The sequence below is a fragment of the Dasypus novemcinctus genome, chromosome 19, assembly GCF_030445035.2.
Source record: "Dasypus novemcinctus isolate mDasNov1 chromosome 19, mDasNov1.1.hap2, whole genome shotgun sequence".
Lineage (NCBI taxonomy): Eukaryota > Metazoa > Chordata > Mammalia > Cingulata > Dasypodidae > Dasypus > Dasypus novemcinctus.
The window spans coordinates 17,675,536-17,702,617 of record NC_080691.1 but is presented as its reverse complement, the minus strand read 5'-3'; the positions used below and the strand labels follow the sequence as shown (position 1 = coordinate 17,702,617).

The window sequence follows — 27,082 nt, the reverse complement described above, 5'->3', positions numbered from 1 at the left end:
AACCCTGTGTGTATTTTTACCACTTCCTTACTTCCTGGCCCTACAGATCGCTCCAGGTTCAAGCTGTATATCACCTACACCAGTCCTAGAATCAGCTATTTCTCCAAGGAGCCTTATTTCTTTTACTGGAGAATGGTATTAGAAGTCAACATCTGGGTATTGGGTGAGCTATTGCTATTGGGACACACACATATGTTTTTAAACATAAATTTTAAAACTATAGACACAGCTCTTTTTTTTTACTCAATAATACATCTTTATTACTACAAATGTAAAAGCTATAATGTTTATGTAATAAAACTTAAAAGTAGGTAACAGTAATACAGCCTTAGTAATTAGAGATAAGATTATCTTTTAAAAAATTTTATTGAAGTAGATGATTCATACATGAGCATACATAAACAATAAGTGTATAATAAAAGTTGAGAACGTACAAAACAAACATGTTACAACATATAGGGATCCCATACATCACTCCACCAACACCTTGCATTGGAGATATGACTATCTTTTAAGAGTAAGATTAGACTCAAAATGAAATCAGTCACCTGCAGAAACTACCCACTTCTAAGTATTAATCAGAAGTTGGTGGCTGAGGAATTTCACAAGGCACCATCATATTTATGAAAGGATTGTACCAACAAGTATCAAGCTGTAATGTAATCAAGTCCTAATCTTTTCGAATATACTGACCTATCCCAAATGAAGCATAACTGGAACGCATTCACCCACTTACTGTACAAGTACTTATTGCCCACACCCCCAAGGCTTTAAATCTGGGTTTTAACTGTGATCAGGGGTCTTTCATTACGCCTGAAGAACTAGCTGGAGACTTGCAAAAAACGCAAAATTCCAGCGAGTCTGAGGTCACTTTGACAGATTTGCCACGGGACCCAGGAAACAGCCTTTTAATAAGCTATCAAGAACGTCTGGCAGGGACCCAAGCCACTCTGGGAAACTGTTCTGCGTGACAAGCGAATTTATTAAATCTAGGTTAGTGAAACTCTGAAAACAAAAAACAAACAAACAAAAAAACACATCTGCACGAAATTCATGTGAACCAGCGTATACTTTTCCCTGGCATAAATCAGAAGGCAATCTAATTCTCAAACTCAGTCTACCCACCAAAACTTCCGCAGCGCTAAAAGACCTCGCTAAAAGAACATTCAGCTGTTCCCACGCAACTGCACATTCGATATATTCGTCTCACGAGCTCGATTTAGCAATTTTTGTTTTCACCTACAAATTGGAAATATTAAAACCTCGTTCTCTTCAGAAATAATACGTTCCCGATCCTTAACGCATTTTACTACCTCTTAAAGTAAAAACTAAGGTAGTGTCTGCGGCGAATCTGCTTCTCGCAATGTAAAGGTCTGGCCAAGGAAGACTCGAGGAATCTTCTGTCGCTTCCAGCAGGTCGCCAGTCTCTGTGGGGAAGGAGGTCCGATTCTTGCTGAGGTACTAGAAGCGGCAGGGAGGGAACAGGGCCCGCGCTGGCGAGGAGGAGGGATTTCGGCTTATGGAGAGTCCGCTGTGGTGTACGCCGCCATGTTGGGATCTGGCAAAGGAGGGGAGACCTTTTGAGGTTATGTTGCGGGGAGCGGGAACGAGAGCTGGTTTGGAAGGATTGTCCCTTCCACCTTGAGCCCACCCAGAGACTGAGGGGTTGGGGCAGCCAATCTTGAGGGCCTGCGGCCTAGGCTGAGGCCTTTAGGGGAGTAATCGCTATTAGAGCTTTTTCCACCACGACTTCCGCCTTTGCGTCCCCGCCGCCACTGCGCATGCCCGCGCTGTTCACGGTCCCGCTTCAGTTTTGTCTTCTTTTTGGGAGGAAAAAGATGAGTCAATCCCGAAACGATTTAGAGTTCGCACAAAATAGGAGGACTGGGCCTTCAATTTGGGATTTCTGACTCCCAGTCCGGGCTCTTTACCATTTTGCCACACTTTGTCTTTAATACTCTAAATTAAAATTTCTCAAGTCTCATCTCTGATTAGGAAAAAATGATGAGAATCTGAAAACCTAAAATGAGGAAATACACCTAGAAAAATTAATGAAAAGTGGAAAAACCTGCCATTTTCTTGGCTGTTAGTATTGGTAGAAGCATGGAGGTGAGGGTGATAAAATCTGTTTATCTCTTTAATTAATTCTCTTCTGATTTTAATAAGAACAACTCTGAAAGCTTTAAGCAGGAGCTCTGTGTTGAGTGATACCAGTTTAATTTGTAGATCTTTATGACTTTTCCTGATGAATGATGTGGTTAAATTCACATATCAACTTGGCCAGGTAATGGCCAGTTTTTGGTTAAGCAAGCACTGATCTGATTGTTACTGTGAGGACATTTGTTGGACTTAAAGCATCAGTAAGTTGATTGCATCTATGGCTGATCACATCTACAGTCAACTGAGGAGACTGCCTTCAGCGATGAGAGACGTCTTAACCCATCAGTACAAGGCTTTAAAAGGAGAAGCGTTGATTTCAGCAGTCAAAAGAGAATTTTCATCTCTACTTCAGCCAGTCTAGTCTCCTGGGGAGTTCATTGAAACTTTTATCAGAGTTTCCAGCTTGAAGCCTGCCCTGTGAAATTTGGACTTGTGTGAGATAATTTTATAATATCTCCTAATATTTACAGATACCTCCTGCTGGCTCTGTTTCCCTAGAGAACTCTAATACAAATGAAGAAGGGATTCTTTCCTACGGGGGGGGGGGGGGGTGTCTCAGCCCCAAACAACCAGAATCCTGGTGAGGTTTTTATATCTCTCCTCCAAAGCTTTATATTTTATGAAAACCATCAATGGAACTGGCTAAGAGCTTGAGCTCTGGAGTTGAAACAGCCCCTAGATTCCAACTCCCCAGCTGGGCTACTTCTGAGCCTCACAGATCTGGGGGAAAAGACAGCCTTTTTGCGTCCCATTTTTCATAAATGAAATGGCAATAATAGTAGTAGCTCCATCCTGGTATTGAGAGGGTGAGCCGAGTTAAGCACTTAGCACAGTACCTGGCGCCCCCTAAGTGTTAAATACAAATTAACTGTAATTATTATGATGCTCATTTTTTTCCTGCCATCCTCTTGTGGAGGTGGTAAGTAAAATTAGAATCCAAGAATTCCAGCGCCAGTAGACTGGAATCATAGGGAATACCAGAGCAAGGAAGGACTGAAATGACAGAATGCAGTCGCTTCTTTTTTCACATGGAGAAAAAAGATTGCAAAAACAAGTTAGGCACAGAGCCTGGGCCACGAGGACTGAAATAAGTTGTCTTGTCGCACCTCTGGTTCTCCTATTGCTCCAGCTGTTTATCACCCTTTTACTGATAGGACACCAGGGAGGCATTTTCTCCAAAGATGCTTGTTCACGATGACAACCATATATTACCATCCATTTACAGCTTGGTGGCAGGCATTGCAGGGTGGTCTGCCTTTCATTTCTTAGTGACGTGCTCCTTTTTGTCTGACTCGGACAAAGACGGCGTGTGAATTTTGATTGGAGTTGCTCTAGTTCCCCAGCATTTATCAGGAAGTCGTCTGGGATCTAGAGACCAGGGAAGGCAGGCACTAGACTGAAGAGTGTTTATTGTGGTTTGGGCAGAACGAGATGAGTATTACAGAAAACGTACAGTGAGTTGAAGGAGAGATGAATGTGCTTCTTGGGGAAGGAGTTGTGCCTTGAAAGGACCACTAGAATTTCCACAAGTGTTGTGGGCAACGAAAGGAGACTTCCCAGCAGGGGGAAAGAACACAGGGAAAGACGCAGAGCTGGGGAATTAGGGCACGCTCAGGACTGAGGAGTGATCTTGGATACTTCATAGGTTTGTGATGGGGTCTGGTGAGGGGTGAGTGAGGGTCGGGTGCCTCGAGTGCGGTGACATTGCCTTTGGATTTTATTCTGTACAGACTTCTTTTTTTACTGGGGATTGGCGGACTCCTCAGTATTACCCGGTCAATAGTCACTCCCCGTGCGTAACCCATAAACTAAAGAACACAGACAAAAATAATCTTGGGAAAAACTGAGTAAGAGGGGGAATGTTATAGATATCATTTTAATAACGGGAAGATGCTCTTAAGATGAGGATTGGGAAAGTGGATGTGGCTCCCATCTGCCATATGGGGGGCCCAGAGTTCGATTCTGGGGCCTCCTGCTGAAGGCAAGCTGGCCAGCGCTGCCGCGGAAAGCTGACGGCAGACAGCGAGCAGAAAACGAGGCGGGGGGAATAAATAAATAAAATTTAAAAAAAAAAAAAAAGAATGATGATTACTATATATATTTCAAAGAGCCCTGGTTTTAACTAACATTCCAGCAGTGGCTCCAGCGTTGTGCAGAGCCGGTCATATAAGCATTAGCAGCGTCTGAAATGTTGGCAAGCACCTAATTATTTCCAGCAAAGATTCACATGAATTAATTATCATGTATCAGAATGAATGACAACTGGAGTGTACTTGCTGGGCTAAAATTACCCTTGCAATCAATTCTCATGCTCCAAGGCATAACATGATTATCGGCAAGGGAGTTGGGAAGAAATCCCGTATTCTTTTTGAACCAAAAGTCGGCTAATGGGTCACTGTGGTCTGAATTTTGCTCCCTGTTTACTCCCAGATGCAAAATACTGCATTCAAATGGCCATTTTCTCTTGTGGTTTTGTTACTAGAAAGGAAAGGAAAAGGGGAAGGGGAAGGGCCAAATCTTTTAGTGATACATACTGAAATATTTACAGAGGAATAACGTAATATCTAGAATTTGCTTGAAAATGATCCAGGGATGGGTGGGTGAGTGAGGCTGTAGATGAAACAAGACTGGTCACCTGTTGGCCCTACTTGGGGCCAGATGAGGAGTACATGGAGCATTATTATTCTGTTCTTTTTTTTTTTTTTTAAGATTTATTTATTTATTCATTCATTTCCCCCCATTTGCTGAGTCCATTTGCAGTGTGTTCCTCTATGTCTGCTTGTATCTCATTAGGTGGCTCCAGGAACTGATCCTGGGACCTGGGGAGAGGCGATCATTCTCTTGTGCCACCTTAGCTCCCTGATCTGCTGTGTCTCTTATTGTCTCTCCTCTGTGTCTCTTTTTGTTGTGTCATTTTACTGTGCCAGCTCTCCATATGGGCTGGCACTCCTGTGCAGGGCAGTATTCTGTGCAGGCCAGCACCTCATGTGGGCCAGCTCGCCACACCAGCTTCACCAGGAGGCCCTGGCATTGAACCCTGGACCTCCTGTATGGTAGATGGGAGCCCAATTGCTTGAGCCACATCTGCTTCCCTTATACCATTCTTTTTAAAATTTATTTATTTTATATTTTACTTCTTTCTCTTCCCTCCCCCCCCCCCACCTAGTTGTCTGCTCTGTGTGTCCATTCACTGTTTGTTCTTCTGTGTTCGCTTGTATTCTTGTCAGCAGCACTGGGAATCTGTGTCTTTTTTGTTGCATCATCTTGCTGTGTCAGCTCTCTGTATGTGGAGTGCCACTCCTGGGCAGGCTGCACTTTTTTCATGTGGGGTGGTTCTCCATATGGGGTGCACTCCTTGTATGTGGTGCTCCCCTACGTGGGGGACACCCCTGCATGGCACGGCACTCCTTGCGTGCATCAGCACTGCGCATGGTCCAGCTCATCACATGGGTCAGGAGGCCCTGGGTTTGCACCCTGGACCTCCCATGTGGTAGGCCGATGCTCTTATCATTTGAGCCAAATCTGCTTCCCCCCTTAGGCCATTCTTTGCATGGGTATATGTTTGAACATTTTTGGTAGTAAAGCATTTTGAAATGCCATTTTTCACAGCACTTCCTAGACTGATTGTCCCATGACCACTTTAGAATCTCAGAGATGAGCCTGGCTTTTATATATATGTATTTATTTATTTATTATTTATCTATCTCCACCCCTCCCACCCCCCAGTTGTCTGCTTTCTGTGTCCATTTGCTGTGTGCTCCTCTGTGACCTCTTCTATCCTTATCAGCAGCACCGGGAATCTGTGTTTCTTTTTGTTGTGTCATCTTGTGTCAGCTCTCCGTGTGTGCGGCACCATTCCTGGGCAGGCTGCACTTTCTTACGGGCGCACTCCTTGCGCGTGGGGCTCTCCTACGTGGGGGACACCCCTGCGTGGCACGGCACTCCTTGCACACATCAGCACTGCGCATGGGCCAGCTCCACACGGGTCAAGGAGGCCCGGGGTTTGAACTGCGGACCCCCCATGTGGTAGGCGGACGCCCTATCCACTGGGCCAAGTCTACTTTCCTGAGCCTGGCTTTTGATCCACAATGCAGGACAGTACACATGTGGGTCAAACTCAAGCACTCTGTCCCCTGCTTCTTCCTGGGAGGAAGGGTGGAGGTGTGGTTGAGAGCCGAATCTGGAGCTGCCTGGCTTTGATACCGTCTTCCCCACTCCCGAGCTGGGAGGCCTCACCTCTGGAGACTCTGCTTCCTTTCCTATCTGTAGGAAGGCCCAAATAGCAGTTGTCTTTTTCATGGGGTTATCGTGACGATTGAGTGGGCACCCGGCGCACAGTAGACGCTTGTAAACCCTGGCTGTTCTCATTCTTAGACCATGAACGACTGGATGCCCATTGCCAAGGAGTATGATCCACTTAAAGCTGGCAGCATTGATGGCACCGATGAAGACCCGCACGACCGTGCAGTCTGGAGGGCAATGTTGGCACGATATGTCCCCAACAAAGGTGTCACGGGAGATCCCATCCTCACCCTGTTTGTGGCGAGACTAAACTTGCAGACCAAAGAGGAGAAGCTAAAGGAAGTATTTTCCCGATATGGTGACATCCGGCGGCTTCGGCTGGTAAGGGACTTGGTCACTGGCTTCTCTAAGGGCTATGCCTTCATAGAATACAAAGAGGAACGTTCGCTTTTAAAAGCCTACAGAGATGCCGATGGCCTCGTGATTGACCAGCACGAGATATTTGTGGACTATGAGTTGGAAAGGACCCTCAAAGGGTGGATTCCCCGGAGACTTGGGGGAGGTCTGGGGGGGAAGAAGGAATCTGGACAACTGAGATTTGGGGGCCGGGACCGACCTTTTCGAAAACCTATTAATTTGCCTGTTGTGAAAAATGACCTTTACAGAGAGGGAAAAAGGGAAAGGAAGGAGCGATCGCGATCCCGAGAAAGACACTGGGACTCGAGGGCCAGGGACCGAGACCACGACAGGGGCCGGGAAAAGAGATGGCAGGAAAGAGAGCCAGCCAGGGTCTGGCCTGAAAATGACTGGGAGAGAGAGAGGGACTTCAGAGAGGACAGGGTCAAGGGGAGGGAGAAGAGGGATAGAAGTAAATAGAGGCTCAACCACAATAAAACCACAGACAAAGGTAAAGCACAAGCAGAAGAGTTAGGGTGACACTCGCATGGCCTTCATGCAGAGTGGAGGCTAATGGCTGAATAAATCCCACTGAGGATAACACAGGGCTTACAGTAAGTTTTCTTTCCCATTTGGAACCTGGGTTCCATCCGAACACACTGACGTTATGAATTTACCTTCCTCGCCTCACAGTTCTAAGGACGTTTTATTTAGCAGGATCAAGAAACTATTTTTAGTTCTAGCGTCCTATAGAAGGGCAGGTGTCAAGAGCCACCATTTCTCATTTAATTTGACAGGAGATCGTTGGTTTTGATTATCTCCTGTTGGAAATGATCATATTGAGTGCTTGGCAAAAAGAGGCCTTGACCTAAAGTCATTTGCATTCATCTGACTCCCTGGAGCCCTAGTCTGGCTAGAATAGGAATCAAGCTGTATCTTTTCCATCTTTTATGTCCATAGTGTGAGGGTTTGCTGAATTGAAATAAAAATGGGATAGAAAAATAGACCCAAGGAGAATGTGCAAAGAGTTAACACCAGTCTGAGCTGTGCACTGGGTCAGCCAGCAGCCACTCTTGAACAAATGTAACTTCACTCTCGGAGCCAAATGCTGACTGCTTTTTTTGGTTGGCATCTAAAATTAAAATCCAAAGTTGCAGGGCTGTGTTTGATGGCAGTCTTCCAGGCCTTTGAAAAGATAAGCTGTAACAGAAGTGGTACTGAAATGAAAATGAAGACAAGAAGGAGCTAGTTCTCAGGGATTGATTTTTCTTTTCCCTCTCGAGCCCCTGGCCTCTGTTTTGCTTGAGAGCTGGATCTATTAACCTTAACTTCTTCTGAGGGCTTTGAATAATTACCATACTGTTCACGTTTTTCAAAAGGATTTTCATCTGCTCAATGGCTGTATCTTTGAAAGTTCAGGCTTTTAAAATCCAAGATGTTTCATGCAAAAATAAATGTCTCATTCAGTAGCAAGACTCTCGTGTTCATTACTAGGTTTTTTGCATGGGAGTATGAGTCGCACATTGTTTCATAGGGAATGGCACCAACCTGCTGTGTCTTTAAAATTGCTGTCAGCTGTTAGAACAGTTTTAGAAAATGAAGATGCTCTTTCCTTTCTAAATTTCCATTGCAGAATTTCACTCTTTCCCAGGTCTCAGAAAACTGTCTTGTGACTGCACTCACATCTATAAAGTAGAACCTATTAGGTATGCTAGCTAACAGGACTGCTTTGCGTCAGGGCAGCGTGTATTGTGAGATACTATCAGGAGAAGAAACAAATCCAGTTATGATGTTTACTAGTCTAAGCCATCAGAACATCAGAACACAGATGGATTAAAAAATATACGCACGCTGAGTCCCCAGCCCTGCACATTTAGAGGTCTTGTATGGGCTCTGGTAACTGTTAAAGAAAAGCATGCCTGCTGGGATATAAGCACACTCTTATGCATACCTAATGGGGATGCAAATTGGTACAGTCCCCAGACAGGGCTGGGGTGTGTGGGAGACAAAATTTTGTTAGTTGCCATCGACAGGACAAAGGCATGTCCCTTGTGACGTAGCAGCTCTGCTTCTAGGAATTCATGCAGTGCACATGCAGGAAAGGAAATACCTTGCAGCAATGTTTATCAAAGTAGAAGATTGGAAGGAAACGCCTTGTATAAGGGGGGGGACTGGCTAAACAGAGATCGCTTATACACATATGTGAGAGGTGAGGGTTTCTCAGCTGCGGCACTGCTGCAGTCTTGGTGTAGGAGCCCAAATGGGGGGCTGTCCCATGCACTGCAGGATGCTGAGCAGCACCTGCTCCCCACTGGATGACTGTAGCACTGCTCCATTGGGACAACCAAAAACGTCTCCAGACATGGAGCCAAATCCCCCCCAGCTGAGAAGCACTGTATGTGCTGATGTAAAGTGATCTCTAGGACATTTTAAGTAAAAAGAAGTAAAGAACAGTAAGTATAGTAGGCCACCATTTCTGTAAAAAAAGAAAGGGGATAATTGCATGGATATTTACGTGCTATGTCAGGAAAGATACCCAAGAAACTGGTAACACTGTTACTTGTAGGAAAGGCAACTAAGGGTGGCCAGAGACAGCAGGGGGTTCCTCAACATAACATGCTTTTATATTCTCTGAGAACAAATGCCAGGTTGGAGAACCACTGTTCTAAAGCAACAATGTTATTCTGTGATCAATTTTTTCAGTGACATGGGAACAGAGACTGTTGTAGATTCTGCATATGGACCTGGTGGTTCTTAGGTGAAATGTGTAGAAGCGGCCCCTGTCAGATGCCCGTGAGTGCTTTGTGCTAGGAAATGCTGCCTCAATCTGTGAGTCCCTGGCTCTGTGCCCTGGAAGCTCTGTGGGTGGAGGAAAAAGTATTTGGGCAGAACCCCAAATCACCAGTTGCAGACAGGGCATCTGGCTCTCCATCTGGCACAGGGGCACCGAGGCTCAGCCAGCCCCGCAGTCCTCAAGCCATCTTTTCATCCACCGCCCTGCTGTCAAGTTCCCCCCACCTGCCAGCCTGCATCTCCCAGGCTCTCCCGGCCCTCCCCCCATCCCCCCGCCACCCTCAGTCTCAATCTGCTTGGGACATTTGAAATCTTAGCAGGGGGCTAAGTATTTAACATAGTGAATGATAAAAGGAAAAAAGATGCCAGGAAAGGAAGAAGAAAAACCCACACAAGAATTGTTGCAATGTCATCCTTAGCAACTTTGTTTGGTTAGTACTGCATAATTCAGGCAGATTCCAAGGCACACTCCCTTGAACATAGCTACATGCTCTAGGCATTATCAGTAACAAGGTACAATAGAGAACCACCAGCTCTTGCAACGTTGTCTCCAGTTTCTGGGTGCGGGGAACTGTTGTCCATATTTTTCTGTGTGTCCCGGCTGGATCAGCTTGTCCTGTGACTCCAGAGGCCTCCTCTGTCCAACCAATACATCCTATAGAAGATGCTATTACCATGGGAACATCACAAACATAATGAGGGAAAAGCTACCACCTCCCTGTCTCCGAAGTTAAGTATGACAAACATGGATCAAATCTCTAGACATAGAATTTTCTACAAAGCACATCAAACTGCAAACCATAGTGGCAAATGTTTGGTTCAGAGAAGCTCGTGTTAACCGAAGTTAATGCAAAAGTCTGGTTTCCACTCCTGGCATTATTAAATATATAACCTAAGGGATCATGGTCATCTAATAGAAACAGTGATAGCCCTGGGTATAAATAGATATTTCTTTAGAGTTTGGCACCAGTTTTTCCATGTTCTTCCCCAAAGCAGACAGTCTGTTTGAGGGATCAGTTTTGAGACAACTGAGGAATGAGAGGCAGCGAGCCCGGGGCTGCCTGGTTCGGCTGCAGGCACCGGCTGTAGTCGGCTCCAGTCCGATGGCCGCCAGGTCACAGGTGCTGCAGGGCTTCCTGTCCTTGCTCTGTGTAACCGTCGTCCCGGGGCGAGACTGCCCACTGGCCAAAGGACTCCTGGATGTGCACGTTCCTCTGCGTGCTGCCCAGCCGCCTTTTATCTCGTGAGAAGAAGCTAAACCTTTTTGGAAAGGAAAGGAAAGAGACGTGAGCGCCTCCCCTTTGCCCCCCACGGCACATTGGACATCGCTGGGGACACGGAGCAGCAAACGCGGAAGAGAGCAGGTCAGGTTGTGAAAGGAAAAGGTGGAGGTGCGGATCGAGGTTATTCTAAGAAAGCAGCGGGGGAGTCTTGGTGTCATTTAGGCTCATTACCTTGGAGCCGACACACTGAATGGGGCGTGCTTGTAGGTGGTGTGTAAGGTATCTCTCACCTTAGCCACTACCAAGGAGTTGAGCCCATTGCTAGTGGGAATAAAAAGCTGGGGGGGGAGGGGGGAGATTAAAAATAAAAAAGCTATTAGAAACATAAATCATGGGTTCCATAATTAGCCTGATGTGCAGAAACTGTATCCTGTGAAAGCAGTGTGGAATGTCTGATGATTTTGATGTAGACGGATGACTATTATAAACTTAAATAGCTATGCATTTATTGAATATGAATCAGGAAAATATATAAGCAGAACCCCAAAGCCCAGAGTTTGTGGATATTATTGCTTAGGATGAGGCCAAAATTAAGTAAATATAGTACATGTAGTTCTTTGATTAGACAAAAATTGTGAGTGCAGTTTGTGAATTGAGTTTAGGAAACATCAAGTTAAGAGTGATTTAGTGGTGAAAGCCTTTAGATTATACCACCATAGCTACATAGCAACTGCAAATGTAGACCAAGAGATCTTTTTAAAATTGCTGTGACTACGGAATGTTGGGTTGGGGTGGACTCTCTGGCGCCTAAAAGACAGAGGCAGAAGTCACAAGCTTTGAAGCTCACAAAGCGGCCCATTTAAAACAAGGGCAGCTACAAGACCGTGGGGAGAGCTTGTAGGGCCCTCGCCAGGACACCGCAGCTGGCCCACCCTGAGTGTTTTCCAAAAGCTTCTAAGCTGCCCCCTGTCCTTCAGCACTGCCAGGCTCGAAGGTTCCTTCTTTTGCCACCAAGTTCTCCCACTCTTGAATTTCGGTTTCCCTTCAAGGGAAACCAGCCAGGCTACCTTTCCTGGGGCAGGAATGGGCTGAAGCTATGGAGAAATCAAAGCTTCCTATGAACCGTTTTTGGCTCCGGCTACTTAGCTGTTAGTTTCTTTCGGTGGTGTGGCCTCTGGAGTCTAGTTTTAGTCACATCTGGGTGCTTTTACTATCCTGTGGTTACGGGATCTTCCAACGACTTTTCCTAAGGAATAAACTGCCTTTTTATCTTCAGACTGGTGCAACTGCAGCTGATCTGGAGGAGTTCGCCAAAGCAACTGAGGTCTCTTTTCTCTAGGGCAGCTGTGTGCGCCGGCAAGTAAAGGCATGAACTGCACATGGGGACTGTTTGTGAACTCTTTCCAGAGGGTGGGTCAAGGAGGGGGATTAGCTGGCCGGAAGTACACAGCAACACAGCCCGGTTATGCTTCACCTCTAAAGGATTCAAGTAAGCAGGAAAGCCACTTAGCACTTCTGTCCAAGGGGACACAGAAACAATCAAAACATCCGTGTCCTCTCTGCTTTCATTCTTTTTCTTTTTTAAAAATAACATCAAGATCAAATGGCTTACTGGGAATGGCAAAACAAAGCAGCTTAAAAAGCCGTGGCGTGAAGACTGAAAACTGCGTTAGTGTCACTCAGGGCATCGGGAATTGCAGTGGGCATTGACTACTGACCCGTCACGTAAAGGACCTTCTTTACTGGATCATGGACAAGATGGGTTTAGAACAGAAACAGAAGAGACAGAGAGAATTATCTGTCGGTGACGGAGCCGAGAACTCCAAGGCATCGAGCAGAGTGACAGGCGAAGTCGTTTTCGAAACCCGTTGCTGAGCACACAGACGACAGCCATGCAGTCAGCGGAGGCAAAGAAGACAGGCCGGCCCCAGCAGCAGCCGCGAGCGCCCCAAAGGCTCAACTCAAAACGAAACCCCCAAACCCCAGGAGACCAGTGCCTACGAGGGAGACAAGTCGTCTGAGAGGCTGCAGTGTGGGGTCATCTATTATCAGTCCAGCGGCCACCATGGGCATTACGGCAGTAAAGATCCTGGTTAGAAAAGTACAGACACAGAAGATATAAACGGGGGAGGCATGGCAAAGGAACGCTCCGCGGGCAGACCAGCGGAAGGGCCTGCCTCTGCCACGCGGTGACCACAGAGGAAGACGGAAACGCAGACCCGGGGGGGTGGGGCGGGGAGAAGGAAGGAGAGCCTGCCCTGGAAGTCAGAGGGGCCACCCTGGCTAGGGGCCTGGCCAGCACATCTCCCCCAGCTGCTGTGAACTGCAGGCTCCAGGCCTCTACAGCAGCCAGCTGAGAGCCAGGGGAGAAGGTGAGGAGGCCAGAGCGGGCCAGGCGGGCCGGAGCACTAGAGCAGAGCACCTGCAGCGTCTTAAGAGACGTTTCCTCACCCCACTGGGTGTCAGAGTTGACATAAAAGCTCATCGGTTCCTCACTGGGTGGGCAAATGAAGAAACTCAAAACAAGCCCCTGCAGCTTATTTGGAACTGCTATGATTTGTTTTTTAAAGGCTAGTTGGGAAAAGATAGGAAATAATCGTCCCAAATGAAGTTTGGGTATCTCGGTGTGCCTGGGGCACTTTCGATGTACTTGGCAGGGTGGCTGGGAGTTGGCATCTTTGCAGAACCCCCTGGATGGCTGCTCACAGTGACAGCGAGAAGAGATGCCCTTTGCTAAGTGAACCGGCCAATCCTCAGACGTCAGGCTCCGGGGCAGTGAGCTTCCCAGCGGCGCCAGCCCACACCGTTGTGTACCCACCTCCACCTGGGCTCCTCTCTCAGCCTAACAGGGGGCCCCGAAGACAGAGTCGTCATCAGAGGCATGGATGTTTTGCCTGAACATGCATTTGCCCACCCAGAAATCTGTCCACCTGTCTTCAGGGCCTGAATCAGGGGCAGGACTGTTGCAAGGGGGCCCTGGGACGTCCGGGGGGCTCATCACTGAACTGACTGACCCCTCTCCCCACTATTCCAGGCGCTTTCCTGAGAAGCTGCCCATTCCAGGCTTTCTCCACTTACAGGCTGGATAGCTTCGGCCAAAAGTTTATGTCTTGGATATGGTGTGGCAGTTTTTAACTCCCCACTGACTTTTCTGGAAGACTCTGTGAAGTACTAAGAGTGGCATTTTGGGTGGTGTAATGGGCGGCTGTGAAGAAGCTATTTCTGGGCTGAAGCCAGGAGGTGGGTAGGAGGGCAGAATACACTGTCACGCTCCCGTTAGAGACTTGGGGGGCCGCCCACTTGACGGCCAGCCCTTCCTGCCTGAGAGGGCCGCTCTGCTCGCAGCTTCTCCGGCTCTTGATGCCCACGCCTGCCTTCCTGTCCTCCAGCTCGCCCCCTCTGCGCCTGCTCAGCAGAAGGCAGCTGTGTGTGTGCCCGGTGCCTGCCACCGAGACACAGACACACACGAAGGCAAGGGGGCGCTGGTGCCTGCCGCTTCCTGGGGAGGAGGCTGAAGTCACTCAGGCGCTCCCTTGTGACCTTCCCAGGCAGTGCCAGCCGCCCTCTCTGCCGCCAGCTGCTCAGTCACAAGCTATTCTTGGAACGGCTTCTGGACACCCTGTTTTGACTGGAGGCTGGAATTTCTGCTTCTGCCTCCCTTGACCAGTTCAGACCAGAAACTGAGAGATAAGGGAAACATGCAGTCGGCCCTTGGCTGGTGCCTCGGAGCAGAGGGAGGACGGGGGTAGAGGAGGCCACACAGAAGCAGTGCCGGGGACACGCCCGGGACAAGGGCTCAAACCCAACTCGATGCTTCTTGGGGGTGCGATGTAACCTGGGCTTCGCTGGGCCTCAGCTTCCTCGTCTGAGAGACGGGCACAGCTGTCCCAGCTCCGAATGTGACGGGGTGAGTGGGAGGCCCATCCAGTTCAAGGGCTCTAGGCTGGCAGAGCCCCTTTCACGCCTCCACGGGGGTCACTGCTTACTTGCCGGGGGTGGGGAGAATCTGGTCAAGGGCACGGAGCTGCGTGGAAAGCAGCCGTGAGCTGCACTGAACAGACCACGTGGCTAATACTCTCCAAAGCAAGGATGGAGCAGCCCAGACCCCAGATGGCTGCGAGAGGAGGGAAGGGCCAGCACGGAACCATCTTAAGAGCTGCTCCTTCCCACCAGGCCACTCCTTGGCACCCAGGCTCGGGGGACACTGAGGCAGCTCAGGGCCGGCAGCCGAGGGGGACCAAGGTGACTGGGGTCCTGCCTGTGCTGGCCAAAAGCCTTTTTGGCCAGTTTGCCTTCCCAGCTGTCCCCTGGAAGGCTGGCGTTGCCCCGGGATTGGCCCCTACACCCAAGGACAGGAGAGGCTGGCCTCGCCACCTCTGTCTGTCTCCTTCTCTCTTTCTGTGTCTCTCCCTAGCTCCCAGATTCCAGCTGATTCCCTGGCCAGGCTGACAGCCCCAGATTCTGCTGAAAGAGAAAGGGCTTCGGCATCCTTTCTGGAACGATCTGGAAAGAAGGGCGGATACCACAGGCCCTTCAGATACGGATAGAAGAATTAGTTCTGGTGGAAAGAAGATTGTTGGCTAATCCTGATAATTTTCCTCTAGATTTTACCCAATTTGAGATGTGCAAGTTAACTTTCAATGATCTATTTTAGAGAAAGGGCCAACTGAAAATCAGAAAAACCCAGCTCTGGGAGAAGTCTTAAAATGACACATGACCAGTGCTGGAGGCTGTGGAGATGCACCACACTTGGAGGGAAGATGCCCGAAAGGTCCAATTCTTAGACTTGGGGGGCAACTATTGAAGGAAGGGAGCAGAAGGCCGGTGTCCTGGCCTCAGGCTCCCTTGGCCCAAGGAGGTGGCCATTCAGCTTAGGAGGGTTTGTCTCAACTTCCGCAGGGCTAAAACCTAAAGTCGCAGCTACGAGGCCCGTAGGGGGGACTGCGGCCATCCTTCCATGCAGGAGGGGCTGGCTGGAGGACTTGAGTTTAAGCAAGGCCAATCCCATTTCCTACCACGCACCAGAGGAGAACCCCTAACCAGGGACCAGACTCTTCCTGGAAACGAAGAACCTACAGAATCGAGACTGAAGGGCTTCCTCCCGCAAGGTGAGGCGAGAGTGGACACCCCGTCACTCCTGTTGGCCTGGTTCTCTCACTCTGCTTCTGGAAATAGCACCCTGCTCTCGTTGGGGACCCCCCCGCATTTCAGCCTGTTTGACCTGCGTGGCATTCATCGCCGCGCTTGGCCTCAGCATGCTGTCCTGCGACACGTAGGGATGGTCGTGTGGCCCCATCAGAGGCACTGAGACTGGACCTTGTGGCTTTTGTGCATCTGCTGGGAAGAGAGAATTCTGTTTCCCATTGGAGTTCCAGACAGAAGAAAATACAAGTCTTGAGCTGATGGCTGCCATATTGCCACCAAGGGGAGAGTGTGCTCGAGAGTGGAGCCCACAGAAAGGAAAACCAAGTCAGGTGCGTGAACAAGACAGAGCCGTGATGACGAGCCTGGATCCAGCTGAGCCTGAAGCCAGAGCGACCTCTCCTTTTCTTAGGTCACTTTGAGTTGTGTTTCAGTCTCAACTGGAATATTCTCAACTAACACATGGTATTGGGATCCAGGGGGCGCTTTTCTGGTTCCAAGCTTCATCTCTAGGAAATATTTACCCGTAGCCAGAACTGGGGACCACACCACCCCCTTTAAAACCCAAGAGGGGTGGAGGGCCAAGCTGATACACAACACTAAGCTGGCAGGAGAGGGGAGGAAAGGAGCCACATGCTCCAGACAGCTGCCAGCCTTCCCGTGGGACCAGGGCTTGGAATTTGATGTCGGTCACCATTTTCTCCAAGAAGACACAATCCAGTAGTTGGAAAGATGCATGTGTTTTGCATTCTTCCTCCCATCCACCAAGGCTGAGTGTTAACTTGTAGGATAAGAACTGGCCAAAAATTTCCAAAAAAATTTTTTTAGGTACCAGGGCTGAGGATTAAACCCAGGACCTCATGTGGGAAGCTGGTGCTCAACCACTGAGTCACATCGGCTCCCCTGAGTTGTTTTTTCATTTGCTTGTTTGCTTTTTATTTTTTAGGAGGAACTGGGAATCGAACCCAGGACCTCCCATGTGGGAAGCAGGCGCTCAACTACTTGAGCCATATCCGTTCCGCTAATTGAATTTTAAAGGTTGAGGCATTCAGGTAACATTCCAGTTCCTCTCCTCACACATTTTCGGCTGGTTTTCAACCCCTGCCACTGCTTTCATGAGTTTCTGCTGGGGTTTGGCAGAAAGACCTAGGGCCTTTGCTGTACTGAGCCTCAGGGATAACTGGAAGGCTGAGAGCCAGGCAGGCCCCAGGGGCAACTGGATAATAGTGTGAGCGTGAGGCCATCCTACAAAGAACAAAACAGGGGGCTCTGAAATGAAGCTGACAGCTTCGAAACAGGCTAGAGTGTGTGTATATATATATAGCAACTTAACACGTAATAAAGAAAACATTAAGTACCAAAAACAAAAACGGTGGGCTCTGGGGCCCAGCTGCCTGGGTTCAGACCCCAGCCCTGGCCCTAGGCAGGTGACTGACCTGCTGCCTCAGTTTCCTGGCTGTAAAGGGGAACAGCTGGTGACGATGCCGTGAGATTGGCTGCAGAAGGCCCTGAACCGTGCTGACACACGGCAGGTCCACAGTAAATACTAGTCATCTAACCACTCCAGAACCTCCTGGAACTGTGGGCAGAGTTGTATGCACTTGTTTTCCCTTGGGGAAAGGGTCTATACACTTTCTTTCTTTCTTTTTTTTTTGGGGGGGGAGGGTGTCCAAATAATTTTCTCAGAGAATCTTAAAGAACCATTGAGGTAGCTTATGCAAAGATTCTTTGCAGAATCTCATGCAAAGAACCACTGAGATAGCTTAACGTCCATTGGAGACAGGGGTTGAGTGGTTCCATTTTTTTGTGTGCCCCCCAAAACGACTAGAGCCTGGCTCTGCGTGCGATAAATGCTTAATGGATAGATAAGGGATCGGTAGCTGAATCAACACAGAGGTACCCAGATGTGTGTGTGTGGGGGGGTGGGAGATTCCAGACACCACGGGGCTGGGGTTTTCGAGGCCTTAACATGCATGAACTAGCCCCCCCACCCCAACTTTATTCCTCAAAGGCCCAGAGACAGCCCCCAACCCGACACACTCAAGCAGGCTCCCTGACATTGGCCTACAGGCCCAGCCTCCTCCCTCCCAAACCTCTCTGCTCCCTGGTTAGGCCCGTCTCAGCAGGAGGGGGTCAGTGACCAGCTGGACCCTGGGGGCAGGTGCCCAGGGGGAGAAGCCAGGTGCTGTGAGAACCGCCAGCTCAGCCACGTGTGCAGCAGCCCCCGCCCCACAAGCGTGTCACTCACAGTCGCTTGATCCCAGACTCCGGCTGGGGGGACATTTTCGGGTGTGCGACGGATGGAGGTTGGGGTATTTGGTTTTCCTCTTCCATTTCTTCGCTAGAAAGAGTTAAGAAGCACGAGATAAGAGAGTCAAAAATCCCACGAGAGCTGGAACATTCCAGAAGGCTACTGTCTGATGGGCTGAGATACTTTTGGTGGGGGAAGTGGGCAGGCTGACCTCTTAGCAATGGCCATGGCCAATTTAGAGGCGGGGTCCAGCCCCGGAGGCAGTGGACACGGGCCAGCAATCCTTTGGCCTATATTTAGTATTTAAATGTGAAGAATTTTAGGAAAGCAACCTACATCTCTATTTCTAGTCTAGCCTGAGGATTTCAGGCAAATAGAACAACTCCATTTTCTGTCCTTGCCATGCTTCCTGGGCTCAACACCTCTGTGCTTTCTTCTACCGGGAATATGCCACCCTCCTCCCAGCATTCCCTAAGCCCAGTTCAACTGCCACCTCCTCCAGGAAGCTTTCCTGATTTCTACCCCATCCCCAAGCTGGAAGCATCTCTCCTTTGTCTGAATAGGCAGTGCACATTGTAACTTCCTAGGTGCCACGGCACAGAGTGGGCTTTCAATAAACACACGTGGTATTGTATTTTCTGTACATCTCATATCTTCCCCACCGGAACAGGGGCCATATTTGGTGCACCCACCCTTCCTTCCAGCTTTCCATTCAACGAATATTTAGCGTGTACCTGCTCTGCACTGAGCTCCATTCTAGGTGCCGAGAACTTAGCCACGGACCAGACAAATAATGTTTCTGGCCTCGTGTTGCTTCTGCTCACTAAGAGACACTAGAACAAACGCCTCGATGAACAGGAAACCGTGTGATGGTGAAAAGGGCCATGGAGAAGGGAGGACTGGGTAAGGTCACAGTGCCTGGGACAAGTGCTCCTTTGGCTAGTGGTGACAGGGAGGTGTCACCTGAGTAGGTGACATCTGCCCTGAAAGCTGAGCGACAAGGAGTCAACTAAGGGAAGAGCCAAAAAACCTCTTCTCCCAGGAGCAGTGACAGCAAGTGCGCAGGTCCTGAGGTGGGTTTTGGGGAACCCAAGGGCAGCGTGCAAGGAGCTGCCTGAGTGTGAGGAAGCGTGGAGTGAGGCGGCAGGCTGGAAGAGCTGGCTGCGGCGCTGTCCAATAGAACTTTCCATGACGATGGAAATGTTCCCTGTATGTGCTGTCCACTACTGTGGCCACTAGCTGCAAGTGGCGACTGAGCACTTGAGAAGTGGCTGCTGTGACTGAGGAACTGAGTTTTAAACTTTACTTTCAGTTAATTGAAAATTAAATAGCCAAGTATTGGTAAGGGATGGTGGTGGGGGCGGTACAACACCCTGAGTGTAATTAATACCAACGAATTATATGTGTGAAAGTAAGTGGTTAAAATGGAAAAACCAAAATACAGGTTTTGGTAGTTCATTTGGCGGCAAAACCTGAAATGCACGGCTGTGAGGCTCTTTATCCTATTTATTTACCCCATTTCTTAGGAACGTTCCTATCTTTCACTGCAAAAAACACTGATGCTGGATTACAAGGTGCTGCCCCAGATCTTGCTGGTGGCGTGAGGCCACACAGAGTATGTAATATTTCTTTCTAAAAGCTGGAAAGTTCTGAATTCCAAAATGCACACAGGCCCACGGGGGTCTGAAAGGGATTGCGGGTTTAAGTGCTTCAGGCCTGAAAGCTCCCCAGAGAGGGGTCAGACATAGTCCTTGTCTTCCAGGAGCTAAGTGTCCAAAATCTCCGCGCAACCCCAGGAGGGGGCCAGCGTGGGCCGCCGGGCGCCTGGGTGCTCCCGGGAACACGCACCTCTTATAGTAGGCGAGCTCCTCCTGCAGCAGAAACACCTTGGACTTGAGCTCGTTCCTCTCGTGCAGCACGTCCCGCAGCTCCTGCAGAGTGAACCGGGGGCGGTTCGGGTCCTTGGGCTCCCCGGCCGTCCTCTCCGCCTCCGCGGCACACTCCTCTCCGCTCGGCTCCGTCTGGGGGAGGGAGAGACCGGCTAACGAATTCCCCGCCACCGCCCGCGCCCACCTGCCTCCCGCCTGCGCCCAAGGGAGCCACGCTCCCGTGGCGTGGGCGGCTTTCCGAGGGCGCTATTTAAGGAACCACGGCAGCCTCTGCTCACGTTCTGTACAGTTAGTGTCCCACTGGACACGAGTGCTAGTGGCACCTGCTCACTGTTCGCCTTACCGATAGCCAGACGCTATCCCACCAGCCGGCGCCTGCCCACCTGACTCGGTTTTATTACCAACAACAAGGAAAGGCACCCCGAGAGAAGGAAAAACTCGTCACCAGTGCCACCACTTCATAATCGGCCCGCTTCCCCCTTTCCATGTTCTCTTCGCCTGTTCTTACTCAGAATCATTGCTAATTTTTAAGTTGTTGGTATCACAGCCTAAATCCAATTCTCTCATTTTTCATTTTATTCTTAAGTCATGTCCATTTTCCCTTTTGTGGCCAGCCTTCAGATTTAGGAGTTTTCAACGGCCCCGCATGCTTCCACAGAGTGGCTAAAGCGTGACTTCAGTACCCATTCACTGCTGGTTATTTGTGCTTCCGATTTCTCAAAACTGCTAAGACCCCTCGGCACAGCTCTCCAGCAGGCTGCAGCTTCCTTCTTTTTGTCTCCTTGGGGTCAGTTCTGAGCAGTGGGATCGCCACAATCGGGGCAGATAAGCCTTCTTATGGCTCTGGGTGTCTATGTCAAGTCAGTGTCCAAAAGGGCTAATCCAGGTAAATGCCACCACAGGTGGGAACTCACAAATGCAGGAGGGGCGCACCCCATGGCCGCCACAGTTGAATGTCATGAGAAGGACAAAGGGGTCGTGCGTGATAGAGAGACAGGAAGTTACCACCGGATGCCATGTGGTCCTGGGTGGGGTGTTTTGGGGACAGTTAGGAAACTGGAACATGGACTGGGCATTCAGCGAGATGAAAATTTACTGATTCAGGAAGACGAAAAACCATTAACTTCAAAAAATAGCAGGTTAAGAAATAACACATAGAACATGTATGAACCTTTTAAAAAACATCATGCCGATGAAACAAGCCAGACACAAAAGGCCAAATATTGTACAATCCCACTTCCACGAAATATCTAGAATAAGCAAATTCCTAGAGACAGAAAGTAGATTAGAAGGTATCAGGAGCTGGAGAGGCGTGGGAAGGAGAACAATTGCTCAATGGCTATAAAGTTTCTGTCAGGCCTGATGAAAAAGTCTTGGCAGGGGAGTGGATGTGGCTCAAAGAGCTGAGCACTTGCCTCCCACCCAGGAGGTCCTGGGTTCAGTTCCCAGTGCCACCTAAAGAAGACAAACAAACAACGAACAGATAATGAGCAAAAACAATGAGCAGACAACGAGCACAAACAATGCGCAAACAAGACAAGGGAGTGATCTGGGGGGGAATGTGTATATATATATGAAAAGTCTTGGTAATGGATGGTGGTGATGGCAGCACAATGCTAGGAATGTGGTTACTGCCAGTGAATTGTACACTTGAAAATGGTTCAAGTGGAAAACTTTATGGTATATATGTTACCACAATAAAACCTAATAAATATATAGTAGGATTTTATTTCGGCAAAAAACGTGTATGAGCATGCAGATATGTAAGAAAACCAGAGTATGAGATGTTCACGGTGGCCATGTCGAGTTAGTAGAAATGTTTTCCTTATTTGTGCTTATCTGTATTTTCTAACCTTTGCAATGCCTTTGACTGCTTTTGTAATAATGGAAGTTAAAATCAAAAGGCTTAAATTGATGGAGAGCCCCAGTCTGTGTGTTTTTCACATTCCAGGCACCCACAAAAATGTACAATTTAGTGGCTCTTAATATATTCAGAGTTGTGCATCCCTCATCACTATCAATTTTAGAACTTCATCACCCCAAACAGAAACCCTACGTCCACTGTGCAGTCGCCCCGCTTCCCCCTCCCCCAGCCGCTGGTAACCTCTGACCAACTTTCTGCCTCTGAATTTGCTTATTCGAGACATTTCATGTAAGTGGCCGCATACAAGGTGTGGCCTTCTTTCACGTGGCTGAGGCCCATCCACCTGGCGCCGTGGGTCAGCCCCTCATTCCCTGTTTCAGCTGTCTCACCCTCCCCTGTACGCCGCACTGCATTTTGCTCATCCAGTCATCTGCCGATGGACATTCAAGCCTGTTTCCACTTTGAGGTATTAGGCATATGCTGCCATAAACACTGGTGTACAAGTATTTTGTGGGGTCTATGTTTTTATTGCTCGTTTATGTTGTTTTTAATGTAGAAAATAAGCCACTTTCCAGATGCCCCTATATATACCTCCACCTTCTAGGATTTTGCTTTTCTTTGGAGGTACCGGGGATGGAGCCCAGGACCTCCTACATGGGAAGCAGGTGCTCAGCCATGGAGCTCCATCCTCTCCCCTAGAATTCTGCTTTTAACACAAATGGAGGCTCCGAAAGCACAGGGCAGGTCTCCACCGGGGTGGGCAGACGCCCCCTGCAGGGGTGCTACCACAGCAGGTGTTCACACCTGGGCCGTTTCTCCTTGAGCTGCCCCCATACCACGGCTGAAAACCTTAGGAGCAATTCGATTCTTCAGGCAGGAGGCTCAGAGGACCCGGGCCACGCCAGACCCGCGCTCAGGCACGCGCAGGCGCTCCCTGCTGGTTCTGGGAGGAGCGTCTCACCTGGCCTTCAAAGCCAGCCAGCGCCGGGTCCTGTCCTCGGGCCTGGGCCCACTGTCACAAAACCACAAACCGAGCAGCTTGGAACCACAGAAGGGAGCTCTCGCTCAGCCTGCAGTGAAGGTGTGGGCAGGCCACGTTCTGTCCGGAGGCTCCCGGCGAGGGCCCCTCCTGTGGCCTCAGGTGCTCTGGGCTCGTGGCTGTGCCACTTGATCTCCGTCCTCACGTGGCTTCTCCTGTGTGTCTTGTGTGTGGACACTTGTCCTTGGCTTAGGGCCCACCCGGATAATCCGGAATGGCCTCATCTCAAGATCCTGCATCGCATCTGCTAAGCCCCTTTGCCACACAAGGTCACAATCACAGTTCTGGAGATTAGCGTGTGGGCAGAATGGGGGTCACTGTTCCACCCACTTCTCCCTCTTCCCCTCCTGGCCCGCCCCAACGGGGAGCCCCCCGGTCACCTGGGCTTCCCCTCAGCACACACACTCCCACTTCTGAGCCTGTGTTTACACCACCGTCCCCCCTCTCCACCGGTCATGAACCCAGCGAGCCAGGAAGCGGGGGGTTTACTGAGTGCCCACTGGGTACAGCTTGACACCAGATACACAGAAGTGGGCATAGTCCCTGCCCTCAGCAAACTTCCTTCTGGGGGGAGAAAAGTGAGGAAACTGGCTTTGGGAGGCAGAACAATGTCCCCCCAAAGATGCCCCCACATCTTAATGCCTGGAACCTGTGGACACGTGCCCTGGCGTGGCAAAGGGGCTTTGCAGGTGTGATGAAGGTAAGGACCCTGAGATGGGGAGGGAGACTGCCCTGGGTTGTACGGGTGGGCCCAAGGGGATCGCCAGGGTGCTTACGAGGGGGAGGCTGGAGAGCAGAGAGGCGCTATGAGGACCCGAGCAGAGGAGCAATGAGAAGGGCCACGTGCCCTGGAACGTGGGCGGCACAGGAGGTTGGAGAAGGCAAGAAGGGCTCTTCCCCTAGGGCCTCCTGGGGGGACGCAGCCGTGCCCACACCTCGATGCTCGCCTCCTGAGCCTCCTGAGCCCCGTTTCACACCGCTGGCCTCCCGCGCTGTAAGGAAACACCCCCGTGCTGTTTTAAGCCACCAGGTCGGCGGTGGTGTGCTGCAGCAGCCACAGGACGCTCCTACCCAGGCACTTACAGTGGTCACCCCAGAGTGCAGAGAGAGGCCCCCGAGAACAGCCCATGCAGCCTTGGGGTGCGGGGGGAGAGGAAAGCTCCGCAGAGGAGGTGACTCGAGCTGAGTCCAGAGGATTCAAGGAGCGGGAGCAGGGAGGCGGCTGGCCCAGAAGACACGTCAGGGCCAGCGAAAGCGTGCGCGGAGCCCCGAGGGGCGAACTACGGGCTTACTGCAGGGCGTCTCCAACGTCAGTGTGCAAGGGAGCCGCCCGGGGAGCATGTTCAAGGGCAGAAGCTAAGCCAGCAGGCCTGGGGCAGGGCCCGGGAATCTGCATTTCTAGCAAATGCCCAGGGGCTGCCCTGACTGCTAGTCCACGAGCAGGGGCTCCTCGCCCCACTGGCTGCCTGCGAGAATCACCTGGGGAGCGTTTTATAAAAACTCCCAATGTCCAGGCCGCTCCCGACGAATTAGGTCAGAATCTCTGGGGTGGGACCCAGGCAGCCGTGGCCGTGAAATCTACCCCCCTGGCTTGAGAACCCACTGGCATAGAGCAGAATTCCTAAAAAGGTTTTGATCATTGCCTCAGTACATTGCAAGGCACATAATTTATATGAAACAGAAATAAATATCACATGAATGAAAGAAGTAGTTAAAGTGGGAAAAGTGGGAGGTGTGGGGAGTGGGACATATGGGAATCTCCTCTCTATATATATATTTTAAATTTATCCTCCCCCCACCCTGCATCTTGCTTGATGTCTGCTCTCTGTGTCCATTCACTGTGCATCCTTCTGTGTCTGCTTGTCTCCCTTTGTTGCGTCATCTGGCTGCTCCCGCTCTCCACGGGTGTGGGCTGTCAGCTCTCCGTGGGTGGGCCAGCCTGCCTTCACAAGGAGGCCCCCGGACGCGAACCCAGGGCCTCCCATATGGTAGATGGGAGCCCAACTGCTTGGGCCACAGCCACTTCCCTATATTTTTTTATGTAGCATTTTATGTGATCTATGTATCTTTTAAAATAAATAAAAATATATTTAAAAATAAATAAATATATATAAACGTGCATATATAAGTGACAGAAATGAAAGTCTGGTGAAATGATAACGCCCGCTACTAATCATCATGTGCACTGCACCTATCTGTTGGTTGAGAGGGCAGGCTCAGGTCCCAATGCCAAGCTCTGCAGCTGGGCAGGTATCTTCATCTTCCCCTGCCCCCGTTTCCTATGGGCAAAATGGGGATAACAGGGACCTTTCTCCCAGAGATAAATGAAGATTAGGTCAATTCATCTATAGCTGAGAAGAGCGCCCAGCCGGGAGGAGTCGCCTGGCGCTGGCTGGTGCATGTCGCTGCGTCCTGTCCTTCCTTCCTCGTCCTTCCTCTCCCCTCCGCTGTGGTCAACACAGGCCCCACTGGCTGCTACTTGGAGCATGAGCACCATCTTCTAGATAAGGCTGGAGTGTGGTCGGTGAGGGCAGGGAGTGGCAAGGACAAGCCTGGGAGGTGACAGGAACATCACCCGAGGGGTTTAATTAGGGGAGGGATGGCTTCGTGTTGACAACGGCTGCAGCACGGAAGGAAAGATGAAGGGGGCGATCCCAGCCAGGGCGCCCGTGGCCTGCGCCAGGCGATGGGCAATAGTGAATGGGCATGAGGGGGCATGGGAGCAGGGGGGAGGGTCCGGGCTGGCGCTGGGCTTCTGCCTTGGATGGTTACTGGGGGGAGGAGGGGCTTTGGGGACTGGTCACTGTTGGCTGACTACATGCCAAGTTTGCAGTGCCCAGGGGTCCTGTGAGTGGTTCTGCAAGACTGACCACAGAAGAGATTCCTGAGCAGAGCCCTGGGTCTGGGGGAGAGTTAGCCTCAGGTCGTCCTTGAAACTGTGGGACCTGGCGAGTGTGCCAGAGCGTGTGGGAAGAGAAGCAAGAACGTCCATCTCTGTCCTGCAGCCTCTCCCCCAGGAAGTCCTCTGCCTCTCCCTCCTAGGCCTCCAGAGCTGTGCTCCCCAAATTCTCCCTAGGAAAGGGTCTGTTGTAGATTCAATCTGTAGGGCACTGACACAATAAGAAATGCAACAACAAAACAGAAATATACAAAATATAAGCCCCAGTGTTAGGATCATTAGATTTAAGAGTCATCAGATTGGGGAAGCGGATATGGCTCAAGCGATTGGGCTCCTGCCTACCACACAGGTTCGTTTCCCTTTCCTAGTGCCTTCTAAAGAAGACAGCAAGCTGGTGCAACAGGCAGGCACAGCAAGTTGACACAAGATTATACAAAAAGAGGCACAAGAAGGAAAACATAATGAGAGACCCAACAGAGCAGGGAACGGAGATGTCTCAAGTGATTAGGTGCCTCCCTCCTACATCAGAGGTCATAGGTTTGGTTCCTAAACCTTGTTTCCTAAAGAAACAAGGAAGAAAGGAAGATGAACAAACACAGCAAGAGCAAAACAATGCGGGGTTAGGGAAAAATAAATAAATAAATCTTAAAAAAAAAAGGTCATTAGATTATGGGTCACGCTGCTATAAAAATTTCTCAGCACATAGTCTTAGTTTCCCTACTTGCCTCATCGGGGCTGGTAACAAAGCTCTTGTGCACCAGCACCATCCGTGGACCTTGTTTGCATGGTCCTGGTCTAAGGAACTTTTCTGTGCCTGTCATCTGCCACGGGGCCCGCGGTGACTCACGCGGCTGGCCACCCTTCCATGTTTCTGTGTTTTCCCTGTGTTGTGCGTCAACAGTGTGAGGGCAGGTGACCGCCCCGCGGGCCCGCCAGCCTTATGATCACCACGGCGAATCTCTGCCGACCGCTCACAGTGCGCCCCTTTCATAAGGAGCGTAACTTACACAAACCCTCAACCCAAAGGGGTAGCTGCTGATCTTATCCCCATTTTACTGATGGGCAGACAGACCCACAGCGGCACCTGGGAAAGACCAGTGGACGGATGGACAGATGCAGGCTCTCCCTGGCTCCTGGAATCGCCCAAGTGTGCCACGTGCCTTACACTTTCCAAAGAGCTTCAC

The 27,082-nt window shown here is 50.0% G+C and overlaps 2 protein-coding genes across 5 annotated transcripts in view; one reads left to right on the top strand and one right to left on the bottom strand.

The window, feature by feature from the left end:
- The first annotated feature begins 1,364 nt into the window (after positions 1–1,364).
- The window catches only part of SNRNP35 (small nuclear ribonucleoprotein U11/U12 subunit 35), a 38,891-nt gene continuing 13,173 nt past the window's right edge, over positions 1,365–27,082 (top strand). Inside the window, exons 1-2 of one of the 2 annotated variants that reach the window (XM_004459273.5) lie at positions 1,377–1,458; positions 6,535–8,267. In XM_004459273.5, coding sequence (XP_004459330.1) covers positions 6,538–7,278 — 741 coding nt within the window. In that variant the 5' untranslated portion in view covers positions 1,377–1,458; positions 6,535–6,537 and the 3' untranslated portion in view covers positions 7,279–8,267. Of the gene's footprint in view, positions 1,459–6,534; positions 8,268–27,082 lie in introns of those variants that run through there. The other variant, XR_011646471.1, reaches the window with a different exon arrangement.
- Positions 9,990–27,082, bottom strand: part of RILPL1 (Rab interacting lysosomal protein like 1) — a 61,548-nt gene continuing 44,455 nt past the window's right edge. The window contains exons 5-8 of one of the 3 annotated variants that reach the window (XM_004459270.3): positions 20,056–20,228; positions 18,205–18,297; positions 12,533–12,556; positions 9,990–10,851 (exon numbers count right to left, since the gene is read on the bottom strand). In XM_004459270.3, coding sequence (XP_004459327.1) covers positions 10,707–10,851; positions 12,533–12,556; positions 18,205–18,297; positions 20,056–20,228 — 435 coding nt within the window. In that variant the 3' untranslated portion in view covers positions 9,990–10,706. Of the gene's footprint in view, positions 10,852–12,532; positions 12,557–12,815; positions 12,904–18,204; positions 18,298–20,055; positions 20,229–27,082 lie in introns of all 3 variants that reach the window. The other 2 variants (XM_004459272.4, XM_004459271.3) reach the window with 2 other exon arrangements.